This window comes from Mustela nivalis (assembly GCF_964662115.1).
Source record: "Mustela nivalis genome assembly, chromosome: 7".
Classification (NCBI taxonomy): Eukaryota; Metazoa; Chordata; class Mammalia; order Carnivora; family Mustelidae; genus Mustela; species Mustela nivalis.
Window position 1 is genome coordinate 67,915,175 of NC_139026.1, and position 14,101 is coordinate 67,929,275.

At 35.7% G+C, this 14,101-nt stretch overlaps 1 protein-coding gene across 2 annotated transcripts in view; it reads right to left on the reverse strand.

Annotated features, from left to right (window-relative positions):
• The window catches only part of LOC309868521 (liprin-beta-1-like), a 150,768-nt gene that overhangs the window by 120,748 nt on the left and 15,919 nt on the right, over nucleotides 1-14,101 (reverse strand). The window contains exons 5-7 of one of the 2 annotated variants that reach the window (XM_082738445.1): nucleotides 12,566-12,705; nucleotides 5,694-5,803; nucleotides 3,124-3,193 (exon numbers count right to left, since the gene is read on the reverse strand). The exons of the other annotated variant lie outside the window; for it this stretch is intronic. Coding sequence (XP_082594571.1) covers nucleotides 3,124-3,193; nucleotides 5,694-5,803; nucleotides 12,566-12,705 — 320 coding nt within the window. The remainder of the gene's footprint in view (nucleotides 1-3,123; nucleotides 3,194-5,693; nucleotides 5,804-12,565; nucleotides 12,706-14,101) is intronic. 2 annotated transcript variants of the gene reach the window in all.

Below are 14,101 nucleotides of genomic sequence, written 5' to 3' on the forward strand. Positions count from 1 at the left end.
CTCTCTCTGCCTGTCTCTCTGCCTGCTTGTGATCTTTCTCTGTTAAATAAATAAATAAAATCTTAAAAAAAAAAAATGAACTCTGAGTCTGAAATTACCCGACTCAGAAGTTTGTTATGTGCCTTTCCAGAACCAATTTAGTATAAAGCTAGATGTATTTTTGACTAGCAATAAGACTATCATGGAATCCACATAAGACAGTTGAAAATTCAAATTTAAAAAAGGAACTTTTAGTAATTAAATATCAAATTATTCAAGAATCCTTGGAATTTGATTTCAGATCTCTATAAAGTAAGTGTTTTTTTTCTTCCCCCAGTGTCTATCTTTTGTGCAAATCATTTTACAAAATGTTTCATCTGATCATTTCTTAACCAAATTACTTGTGGAAGCTTTAAAGAATATCATGGCACGAAGTTAAAATCTAGGAAGTTTTGTTATTATCAGCATGTCAGAATGCTGAGAAGGATACCTGTTCTAAAAATTCAAATACAACAGGGTACAGATCTGATTACCTATATAAAGTCTCTGTCAAGTTAAATGGGAATAAATTAATTTGAAATCCAAAGACAAATCTTTCTTCCTTTTAGTATTAACAATAATGTTAATAGCCACCATTTACTGAGAGCCTGCTACCTGCCAGACATTTCATGCAAATTCTACCCAAAAACACTTAGAAGAAAAGTGAACCTAGGAGGCCAAATAGCTGGCCAAAGCTACATAGGAAGTAATGGAATTCAAATCCAGGTCAATCAGGTTCCAAAGGATAAAAGTTAATTCACTCCTATGCTAACAACATGTCATACTGAAAGACTGAAACAAATTTCTACAACTCTCTTTCCTTCTTTGAACTGTGGAAGGATAAATGGTCTAAAGCATGTCTCATCACCTCCTAGCACTGCCATAACCATTCTTTAACTCACTGCTTGAAGTCTACGGTATGTGAAATCTATGCTTTTCAACATTTACTTTGATACTTCCAAAGTTAAACTGTTTGAATAGCATACAGTAGTAAATTTCTTTATCCTCAAGTCTTGATGAACACGTTTTCATAGAAGTTTCCGAACTGTGTGCTACATAAAATCAACTACTTTCCTCTCAACACTTAGAGGTAACCTCCACAAAAAGGTTAAAAAGCCAGAAAATTAAGAGCAGCTTACTTTTAGGTATTAAATACTCCGAAACTAGTTAAAAAGAAATGGATTAAAAGGGGGTTCTCTAAATATTTGATTAAATACCAGTTTGGTAACTTCAATTTCAAGTCTGAATTCCAGAAAGGAAGGAAAGTGAAGGAAAAAAGAACTTCAATTCAATAAAAATTCTGTTCCACCAGCTCTGCAAAATTTCACGGCTCATCTGCATTCTCTTAAAGCTTCTTCATTGATGGTACTTATTTAGAAAGGATTAAGAGCCAAGTTTAATACAGAAATTATTTAATTATATCTGTTTAGGACAGATGTATGTGGCCACTTATTCTGGCATCAAAGTAAATAGCATTAAAGATCAAAGGCTACTTGTGTGAATCCAGAATACAAACTTGTTTGGATTCTATGTCATGGAACCACAGAAAGAATCCAGTAAGTCAACTTTCACTGAATTTATTTATGCCTGTCATTTCCTTTGGGGCAAATTCAATTTACAGGCTGCTGGCAAAAGAGACTCAAAACTGGTCAGTTTTTATTGTTTGGTATTAACTCTTTCAGGATCAGCCATAGAGCTATAGCTAATTCAATCATGTTGCTGGTTCAAAAGAGAACTTAATTACATTAAGCCAAAGGCATTTATAAAATCAACTGACAGGAAAGAGAGATTAACTGCTATTATGATGTTGCTCCTGAAGCCAGGAACTAGAAAATCTGGATAAAGTATGATAATTAGAATACCTCAGAAGAGAAAAGCTACCAGCTACTTTTTGTTCTTTAGTAACCTGGCAACAAAATTTCCTTTTCTTTTATTTTCCACTTAAGCTCTTGTGCTACAGTTTTACTGTTATTATGAAGAGAATGCTGTGAGCAGTCTGGAGAATGGTTGCATGTGTTTACTCAATTACAACAACTCAGGGATGGCAGGAGATTCCCAAGGGCATCTAATCCAACTATCTATCCACAGAGAGTGATCCTTTCACCACCATATCTCCATTAAGTAGCCAAAGGATGGAATGTTCTCTACCAATTAAAAGTAGCACACTCCATCTTTAGAGGACTCTCTTAGAAAGTTTGTACTCAGTGACAAAGTCTGTTTCTCTATTGCTTTTACCTTGTTGTAATACCTAAAAGTCATGAAAAACAAATCTAACCTTTCTTTAATATGAAGTCCTTCAAACATCTAAAGAGAGTGACACTCTCCTATTTCCATTCCTTCATATGTTCCTAATAGAAAATACTACTGAGTCCCATGTCTGTTAGGCAAGCTGCAAAAAAATTAATTTATGCATATTTTAAATTATTTTAATTTTTAAAAATAATATTTAAAACTTTGAGTTACCCAAACTATTAGATACCAACTTTAAATTAGTAAGTTGATGCTCAAGCAAAAACTTCCTTATAAATAAATGTGTATGCCTGTATTAAATCTCAAAAAACTCAGACACAAGACTATTTTTAATACTAAAATTAAATAAATAATTGCCCTTAATTGTCCCTAATGTAAACTAGTGAAATGTTCACACAAAAGGCTATGTGTTAACTAAAAATTTTAATAAATATTTAAAATACCTTTCTATAAAGTTTTGGGGCTTTGTTATGAAGTTTATTTGAACAGCAGGATGCATTCTAAATTCTTGAGTTATACAGATGAACTCCCTTCTATAACTTTGATAACTTTCAGCCAAAGTCAAACAAAAGAAAAAAAAAATTCAGATCTTCTAAACGAAGACAGAAACTCTGAATTTTAAAGGCATTTAGTATTTGGTCATCTGATTTCTGTAAGATGGAACTGAGATGGACTGCATAATCTATTTCAAGGTCCTCAATTTCAATGTCAGTAGAAATTATTTATAACATTTCATCTGTAGTTTAGTGGTTCATTAAATCCTCAACCGACTAACTGTCACAGACTGTTTTGAAATGTTAACACCATCTAAATTATCCTGACAAAATTATTAAACATTCACACACAATCACTTACCCAAGACTCATGGTATAAAACTGTTAGCAGATAGAGTGCATAATCATAATTCTGTCTCTTTAAAGGGCACCTGTAAGAGAAAGAGAGAGAAGAAGTCAAAATTTTAAAAATTCAGTACATAAAATAATTTGCAAAATATACAAACACTAAATACAAAGGATAACTTAGATTCAGGTATTCTCTATATTCAGGGAATATCCTACCTTTTATTTCTCTTTGTTTTCATCACTAATGGGAGTTATTTGTATCTGATAATAGTTTTACACTATTTTTAATATGACTGTGTCCAATCCAAGTGCCCTTCACAATCTTGGGGCTAAGAGTCTGCTGGACAGTGTGAGTGTATCTACTGAGTTCATTTTAAAAATAGAGATAGACTAAAGACAGTGGCTAATCAAAACGTTCATCTTGATTTCTCCAGAGCCAAGTTTTTAAAAAAAATAAGCTATACTATTCAATGCTATACTGAAGTTGTTGTATTTAAAATAGAATTAATGACCTAATACTAGATAAAACTTCTATATAAATATGAGATAACAGGGGCGCCTGGGTGGCTCAGTGGATTGAGTCTCTGCCTTCGGCTCAGGTCATGGTCTCAGGATCCTGGGATCGAGCCCCACATAGGGCTCTCTGCTCAGCAGGAGCCTGTTTCCCCTTCTCTCTCTCTGCCTGCTTCTCTGCCTACTTGTGATTTCTGTCTGTCAAATAAATAAATAAAATCTTAAAAAAAAAAATGAGATAACAAATTAAGCTTTTAGAAATCATTAATTCCAATTTCTTTAAATATAAAATAAAATCATCATTTGACAGGAGCATATCGGTGGCTCAGTAAGTTAAGCATCTGCCTTTGGCTCAGGTCATGATCCCAGGGTCCTGGGATGGAGTCCCATGTTGGACTCTGCTCAGTGGGGAGCCTGCTTCTCCCTCTGCCTGCTGCTCCCCCTGCTTGGACTCACTCTCTCCCTCTTTCTGTCAATTAAATAAATAAAATCTTAAAAAAAAAAAAACAAAACCATCACATGACAAGTGACTTTAACAGTACTCTGCTTATTCTACATATTTAGGTTTAATAGTTCTCTAAATAGTTGCTACCATAAACACACACCCACACCCACCAACACTGGAAAACTTAGGGAAAAATTCTGTCAGATACTTACAGAATTTCAAAGAGCAACACATTAAAAGTAATTTTTTAAGCTGCACAAACTAAAAACTCAACCTTATTTTACATTTTCTAAAGACAGTAAAAAAGAATATTACTAATATATCTCAAATCTATTTTCCCCCATACTATAATACTCTAAAACCAGGGTTCCCAAGTTTTTTCCACCCCTCATTATTGCCTTCATTTATATATGCCATACTACTACTTCTCACCATTAAGAAGGAGGACATAAAACTTAAATGACTTCCAAGAGCTTTGAAACTAGAATGGGAAGGGAGAGAAGATATCTGCCCACTTGCTTTTCTCTAAAGGCAGGTCTTTATATTTTGACATAATTCAGAAACAGCCAAATATAGTAAGATAAAAATAAAATAATCCTGGGGCACCTGGGGGCTCAGTCAGTTAAGTGTCTGACTCTTGATTTTGCTCAGGTCACGATCTTGGGGTCACAAGATCATGCCCCGTGTTGGGCTCCGTGGTGGGCATGGAGCCTGTTTAAGATTCTCTCTCTCCCCCTTTCCTTCTACCCTTCCCCGCCTTCCAGAAACAGAAATAAAATAACCCTTTTGTAAAAACATACCAATAACCCTTCTTCACCTCAAATAACACAATTTATAAATTCATAAGAGGTAAATTTAATACTGTTTTTATGAAGCAAATTCACTAAAATTCTTATTTACAAAATTGCCTGGGTAAATTAAATTTCTGTATTTAATCATTTAAATTTTGAACTGAAAGATCTTTGACTTTGTAAAAATCAGTTTAAACCTTAATCACTAGCTAATCACACTTTTGTTCTCTTCTAACATCTTCCCTGAGTCTTATTCACATGGATATATTAGAATCCAGACTGAAAAATAACAATAATAATTTAACTAGGCAGTTAGGCAAGCCTCTCCATGTCCATAAAGAGGACAGCAACAGTAGACTAGTGTGAAGATATTAAACACATGAAATGTAGGTGGCTGGGTGGCTCAGTTGTTAAGTGTTTGCCTTTGGCTCAGGTGATGATCCCAGGGTCCTAGGATGGAGCCCTGCATCGGGCTCCCTACTTGGTGGGAAGCCTGCTTCTCCCTCTTCCACTCCCCCTGCTTGTGTTCCCTCTCTCACTGTGTCTCTCTCTGTCAAATAAATAAAATCTTTAAGAAAAAATAAAATAAATAAAAACATGAATGGGACAACTTCACTGACCTAATACGTTAGTTTATGTTGATGTATAAGGCTACCCCGATTTTTTTTTATTGTTTTAATTTCTTTTCAGTGTACCAGAATTCATTGTTTATGTATACCCTGATTTTCAATGTCATTTCTTAAGGAAAGGACTGCCAGAAGACTGGAAGATAATAAAACAACACAATGACCAATAAAAACAACACAATGACCAATTGGCTGAACTTTTCTTTACCTGTCTGTTTTGATGGTAAGTACATCTGTAGTCTTGCAGTATCGCTCTCCCACAAGTTTAATGAGTTTCTTCTTTGCATGATCATCTAAATTCAAACTGGAAAGTTTAACCTTAAAAATACAAGAAAAAGTTATTTGAAAAGAATTATTTCAGATACTTTGTTTAGTGAAAAGAAAACCCCAAAACCCAGTATCAATATCATTTAATGTTAAACTAACCAAAAAGAAACTTTTGCAACCTGTACTGTTGTCTATGTAGAGTTAGCAAACGGCATGCATTATGAAGCCTGATCTTACTCATGGGGGAAAAAAAAAAGGAGGAGGAGGAAACTGTTTTGAGTTGAAAGTTCTGGGCATTAGCACCTTTCCTGTTAAAACCAATAAGTCTCTTAAATAAATGATATTACAGCTTATGAGTAGCACTAAGAATTACACTCAATTAGTATTAGTAAAGCTGGAATATAAGAATACTGGGATAAAACAAAAATGCTTTAAGATATTTCCACCATGCAATTATGAGACTTTTATCATTGCAACTTGCTTAGGGGTATTTATTTTAAAAGGTACAGGTAGCTCATGGAAGATGGTATAGAGCATTCATGAAGGATCAAGACATTTAAAATTCAGCTCGACATTTCTCAAAATGTTAATACTAGTCCCAGAGGCTGTTAAGTAGAATTATTTCTCGGGGCGCCTGGGTGGCTCAGTGGGTTAAAGCCTCTGCCTTCTGCTCAGGTCATGATCCCAAGGTCCTGGGATCGAGCCCCACATCGGGCTCTCTGCTCAGCAGGGAGCCTGCTTCCTCCTCTCTCTCTGCCTGCCTCTCTGCCTACTTGTGTTCTCTGGCTGTTAAATAAATAAATAAAATATTTAAAAAAAAGAATTATTTCTCTAAAAAGGCTATTTTTGTTGAATATATTCAGATAATACAGAGTTAAACTGGGTTCTTTATAGAAGGACTTCTTAGAAGTGGTAATATGCTAATGAGCATTCTGAAATTTCAAGACGCAGAGTTCTTATGTAACAATTTCCAGATTTATCTGACCTCATATTCTATTTTTCAAGGGACAGTTCATGGAATTAGTCTTCCTTAAAACATATTTTGGGAAACACTGGACTACATGAACAGTTTTTAATTTGGAGAGAATTATGGCATGGACTGAAGGTATCTAAAAGAAAACTAGACTTGACATAGAAAAATAGGTTAGATATTAGAATACAGTTAAGTAAGGTAAGCCACACACTGTTTTTCCATGGGCGGCATTAAGAATAAGAAAAATCCATAACTATATGAAGAGAAAAAAAGGCTCAATAAGATTTTACAATCACATCTACTTCTCGTTAGCTTCAATAACCCTGCACTTCCCTCAAGCCTTTATAGCAGAAGAGCTTATTTATTTTTCCATTTTTCCCACTAGCCTGCAAACTCTCCAGGGTAAGAACGGTATCAGTCCCATTTTTGGTGATGGCCTAGCACTTAAAGAACATATGACATGTATTTGTTGAATGAACACATAAATGAAAAAAAGAAAGGATACATGTTTTTTTTAAGCACTGTGAATTTTTATTTGAACTAAGAAAATATAGGAAATAAATAAATAAAAATATACTTTTAAAGAATAAATGCAGGAAAAACATTGACTATTAAATATCAACCTAACAGAATGGTCCTATGTGCAGGCAGTGCAAATTACCACAGTCCCCTGGAAAGAATACGTATCAACAACCAGTTTATCAGCTTGAGGTATAAGAAATATAATTCTGATTATTAACGATAAGAATTACTTAAAAGGAAATAGTGAAATGAATGTACCCCTAATTATTAACATACTTGTACATATGCATGCATACAGATACAGTACAAAGAATAGTTTTTACGTTAGAATAAGAGAATGGAATGATTTTTTTCCTTTTAAAACTCCCTTCAATGTAATCATTTTCAACAATAAATTTAAAAATTTACAATTTAAAAAATTTAAGTGTTCTAGCTTTTTATGTAAGAAGTAGTAAAAAAAAAATGGCACCAATGCTGATTATTGTAACTGCTTTAAAACTAACATTCACATTAACACTTTGAATGTTCAAAAATTATACAGCGTTTATGCCAGAAACTCCAAATATTTTAGAGCCATATGGTACACTCACGCCACCTGCTAGCACTCAAAGGCACTGCAAAATTGTAGTCATTAAACTAGATGAACAGTCTGACTCTGAAATTGAGCAGCAATCATTACCATTCTTTTTCCAAAATTCCAAAGAATGCTTGGACTTTTCTTTTGCTACATTTTAAAGCATCAATACTGTATTAACATTATCCCCCAAAACAACACTGACATTTCAAATCATAGGAGATCATGGTTTTATGTATATACTTTCAAATGCCCATATTTAAGAGTTACATAAACTGAGAAATAAACCTAATTGTGTGAAGTACCTTCTCTATTTAGAAGCACAGTACGTCAGTTAAAGAACTATAGTTATATACAAAAGACAAGACCTGGGTTTGATTTCTAGATTTGCAACTTTATTTGCTAAGTGACCTTAAATCACTTGATCTTACTGTTTCCTCATTTACAAAACAAAGTACTCACAGGATTTTTGTCAGGAATAAATGAGAATAAATAGAAGAAAGCCATTTTTAAAGAAAAGTCCTACACAAATATTGTTTTTAATTCAGCACTACCTTTATGACTATCAAGAAAAATATGATACCATCTTTCTTTCTCTGAATTTAAAAATTTGAGTATCTTTTTTTTTTAAAAGATTTTATTTATTTATTTGACAGAGTGAGAGAGATCACAAGTAGGCAGAGAAGCAGGCAGAGGGAGGGGGGAAGCAAGCTCCCCACTGAGCAGAGAGCCCGATGCGGGACCCGATCCCAGGACCCTGAGATCATGACCTAAGCCGAAGGCAAAGGCTTTAACCACTGAGCCACCCAGTGGCCTCGAGTATCTCTTAATATAGTACTTTATACTATTTGACTGGCTTCACAATATTACTTTAAATCATGCCAGGCGACACCTGGTTAAATATCTGACTCTTGATTTTGGTCATGATCTTGGGGTTGTGAGATCAAGCCCCACACTGGGCTCTGCACTGGGCAAGAAGACTGCATGGGATTCTCTCTCCCTCCCTCCCTATACCCCCGAAGAGAACTCAGGTTCTCTCTCATGTTCTCCCCCCCAAAAATAAATAAAATAAAAAAATAAGTCACACAGGAATGCACATGCTTTAGTCCCACTGTTTTACCTACTTTTACCCTTGAAATGATACCATTCAGGACACCACCACTGAGCTTCAACTGTCAGTGGGTAGAGTGAAAAGAGTCCGAGAAGGGCAGATGTGAGTTAGGAAAAGAACACAAAGAAGTGATGAAGGTTTCACATGGTGGTATAAGACAAAAAGAAGACAGGAGGCCCCTGTGTGGCTCAGTGGGTTGGGCCTCTGCTTTTGGCTCAGGTCATGATCTCAGGGTCCTGGGACCAAGCCCCACTTTGGGCTCTCCACTCAGCGGGGAGCCTGCTTCCCCTTTTCTCTCTGCCTGCCTCTCTGCCTACTTGTGATCTCTCTCTCTATCTCTCTGTCAAATAAATAAATAAATAAAATCTTTAAAAAAAAAATTTTTAAAAAAGGAGACAAAAGTGGATGGCGGCCTGATAGGTAAGTGGTATCTTGTGGGATACTTCAAATAATGCAGTCGGATTATTTTTATGTAAAATAAAATAAACAAACAGAACAAGTAGGGAACCGGATGTCTATTCTGGTACTGAAGATTAAGGCCCACAAAAAGTAAGGCAAAATTCTAGATTTCCTGATTCTGAGTTCAGAGATTTTTTAAATCACTTAACATGGAGCTTGACAACAGCTGGTTGTTATTATCATCATTATTATTAAAAAGAGGCAACATTTACTAAATTATTAAAAATATATCAGGTATTAATTACCCCTAGGTACTTTTTAAAAAAATTTTTAAAAACATTTTTAGGTAATCTCTATACCCAACATGGGGCTCAAACTCACATCCCTGAGATCCAGAGTCACATGCTCCTCTGACTGAACCAGCCAGGCGCCTTACTCCTTAGGCAATTTATATTAACCTGTGGAATGTTGGCCAAGCATAATTTTAAGGTTTCCCCCCCTTTATCTAGATTTTCTAAAATTTATACAGTAAACATGTATTGTCTTTTGTGATTTTAATATTTTCAATTTCTCCAAACATATAAATATAATGCTATGATATTTAAACTATTCTAGGGAAGAAAAAAAGGCTGACGAGCTTTGTAAATTTATTTCATAAAGAAGGCACAATCCTGATACCAAAACCTTTCAAAGAAAGAAAATTACAAATCAAACATGGATGTACCTCTAATAATATTTCTAGAAATTAAAGTTTATCTACTTGTTACCTTATAGTGTAAAAATGGTTGCGAGACTGTCAACATATTTTTGCAGTCCACATGGAATGTTCTTTTTCATTTTTTTTTTAAGATTTTATTTGACAGACAGAGATCACAAGTAGGCAGAGAAGCAGGCAGAGAGAGAGGGGGAAGCAGGCTCCCCGCTGAGCAGAGCCCGATATGGGGCTCGAACCCAGGACCCTGGCATCATGACCTGAGCCAAAGGCAGAGGCTTTAACCCACTGAGCCACCCACGAGCCCTTTCTTTTTCATTTTTTAAAAAGATTTTATTTATTTGACAAAGAGACAAAAAGAGAAGGGGAGGGAGGGAGAGAGAGAGCACACATGAGCAGGGGAGGGGTAGAGGGAGAAGCAGGCTCCCAGCTGAGCAAGGAGCCCAAAGTAGGTCTTGATCCCAGAACCCTGTGATCATGACCCTGGCCAAAGGTAGCCGCTTAACTGTCTCAGCCACTTAGGCACCCCAAACATGGACTGTTCTGATTTAAAATAAAAACTACATGGAGTACAAAATCTAATTTTTTGAGTGTAAAAAAAAAAAAAAAAAAAGGAGTCTCCACCTTTGCTATGATATGACGAAATGGCACTTTACTGGTGAGGTTTTCTTCCCCAAAATACATACCAGTCTAAGCATGAGAAGAAAATCAAACAAATCTAAAATGAAGTACATTCCACAAAATACATAACTAGTACTTCTCAAAACTGTCAAGGTCACTAAAAACAAGTAAATTCTGAGAAACCACCACAGTCAAGAGGTGCCTAAAGAAATCTGAATAGGGGCACCTGGGTGGCTCAGTCTGTTAAGCATCTGCCTTTGGCTCAGAGCATGATCCTAGGGTCCTGAGACAGAGCCTGGTGTCAACAGGGCTTCCTGCTCAGCGGCAAGCCTGCCTCTCCCTCTCCCATGCCCTCCAACTCATGTTCTGTCTCATGAGTGCTGTTTCTCAAATAAAGAAATAAAATCTTTAAAAAGAAAATCTGAATAAAGTATGAACTTTAATTAATAATGTATCAATATTGGCTCGTTGTAATAAATGTACCACAATAGTAAAAATGTTAACAACATAAGAAATTTGGTGTGAAATATAGGAGGATTCTGTGAACTATCCTTGAAAGTTTTCCATAAATCTAATTTTTTTTTAGTTAAAAACATAAAAACAAAAAACAAAAACCCATCAGGTAACTGCTCTGTGACTGCTGTGTGAGAAAGCTATGCCATGTGGATCAAGACTCTTACCGGAGAAAACAGTGGTTTCAAATACTAACTTGGAAGTTACTACAGCAAGACACTTGGAACTGCAATAGTATGTGACATGCTCTGATGGGTAGGAGCAGGGATTTAATGTTTCTCCAAGCAACAAACGATCCTAAAGAAAATGCTAACAGAGCAGATCCATAGGAAGGCAAAAGAATGATGTACTATGAAATAATCAGGGTTCAGAACACTTCAGTAAGTGTAAATACAACCATATAATTCATTACTACATTAATTCAAAGGAGATCATTTCAAAAATGCTATAGGACTAGGACACATCGTTAACCTAATAGAGGCTATTATCTCAAACTGAATACCTGTGTATACTTAGAAGCTAAAAGCCAGAGGCACATCCATTGTATGGAACAGCATAAAGGACTACATAAACATTATTTTAGAAGTTTCACCTAATGGAAAAGACAAAAAGAAAAGATAAAAACAAGGTATAGATATTTAAAAAGGAGAATTAAAACCACTCTTATTTATCACTTATTTCCTAAGAAATCTCTGAAAGAGTAAACAAAAAGCCCAAATATTCAGATTTTGGTCTCTTATTATATATCAGTGTTCAGCCTCAAACACTCTCTTAGCATAGAAAAGACCCTGATTTACGTTATTCTATGTAGCCATTAATAATATATTAAAGAGGGGCATTTGGCTGGCTCAGTCAGTAGAGGATGTGACTCTTGATCTTGGGGTTTTGAGTTCAAGCCCCACCTTGGGTATGGAGATAACTTAAAAATAAAATAAAAAAATAATATTAAAGAGTGATAACTTTGTATGCTAACAGATGGTAACTGCACTTATCATAGTGAGTATTTTGTAATGTATATAATCATCACTAGCTTGTACACCTGGTATTAATATAATAATGTATGTCAACTATACTTCAATAAAAAAATTAAAGAATGTTTAATAACCTTGGAAAAATTTTAATTCACATTGTTAAATAAAAAAGAGCAGATAACTAATCAAATATAGTATCATCCTATTAACATACACAAAGGTTGACTATATATATACTAAAATGAATTCCAGTAGTCAAGGTTATTTATAAGTAGTAGAATTAGAGGCAATTTTATTTAATACTTTAAAATTTTCACTGTTTTCCAAATTTTCTACAGTATCAGTTTTCTATATACAAAATGTTATTTTGAATTAATGTATTATAATAATTCTTATTTTTAGAAAAATATTCCTTACCCTTAAGGTTACTACTCGTGCTTTGGGGTTTCGGATAGATGGTCCTGCTGAAACATAATCAGTTGTGTCCACTTCAATGGGAAAATGCTTCTCACATTTTTCATCACTGTCTAGAGCAGCTGGCCACTCAGTGCAGAAATCTGAGAATTAAGAAAAATAATCTCAAGTATAGTTTCGCCAAGTACATTCTCGTTGCAATGTGCGCTACCAGACCAAATCACTGAGGGAGATGACTCTCGAGCTACATGGAATGAAAGAGCAGACTCTCTTCTGCACCTCACAAACACATCATCATCCTTCACCCCTTTTCTTCTCAGATGAATCCTCGTTAGGGAATGTGATTAAATGAAAGACTCAGATAACTTGGGTTTGGTGAGGAGCAGTAAGCTTGGTTAAAAGGAAGCTATGACTTGATAGAAGGTTATTATAGCTTTGCACATACCCAGTTATGGGGCAGTTTAATCCCCCCTCACTCACCAACTAAAAGCAAACAGTTCATAGTGCTCAGAGTGTTAATTGTTTTTGACAAAAAGCAACAGTTAATAGTAATTCATTCCCAAATGAAAGTTACTAAAGTTCTGAGGGGATCTGAAAAAGGCTCTGAAAGAGCTCTTAGAAGAGAGATATGGTCTCCATTCTCTCAGAAACTGAGCTGAATAGGGCCTCAAACTGAACAGGTACAGTCTAGGGCATTACTAAATAGATCCTTACAGTAACTCATGTTTCCTCTAGGTGACTTCTGTGCCAACGAAGCTAAATGGAAAAAGGAACAGACTTGTCCTCAGATTCAGGCAACACAACTAGCCTAAAGGGGAGATGGGACTGGCTGTGAGAAGTGGGCCACAATGGGAAGTTTCAAGCACTGTGACAAAAATGTGGTGCACCGTCTATCTCCACAGCACAGATCTCCACAGCACATACAAACTCAGGCCTTCAGTGGAGGGGTGGGGAATAGGGGAGAGGGGGCTGAAAAGAAAAAGAGCTCCTGGCATGTCCTACAGCTATCTGTATTGAGGGACTCCGTAAGAAGGTAGCTGATTTCATTTTGCCCTATTCCTATAAAGTTAGTGAGGTAGAGGGCTCTCAGCTTGAGATGTACTTCTGGCACTATCAGCCTCCCCTCCATGGAAATTTCACTGCATTCTAAGAATCTTCATTCATTCGAAGAATACCTAAAAGTAATTGGTTTCTTAGGTCAAACCTATTAAATCTCAGGGGGTCTGTGCTTTTTCCAAAAAGCATGACTGCAGGAGAGGCTGGTCACAAGCACAGACATATGTGGAAACCCTTCCACGTGACCATTTAAGGGACAGTGAAAGGTACTTTGTCAATAACATTTCCTATAGTTAACAATTTTCTTTCTTTTTTTTTTTTAAAGATTTTATTTATTTATTTGACGGACAGAGATCACAAGTAGGCAGAGAGGCAGGCAGAGAGAGAGGAAGGGAAGCAGGCTGCCTGCTGAGCAGAGAGCCCGATGTGGGGCTCGATCCCAGAACCGTGGATCATGACCTGAGCCGAAGGCAGAGGCTTTAC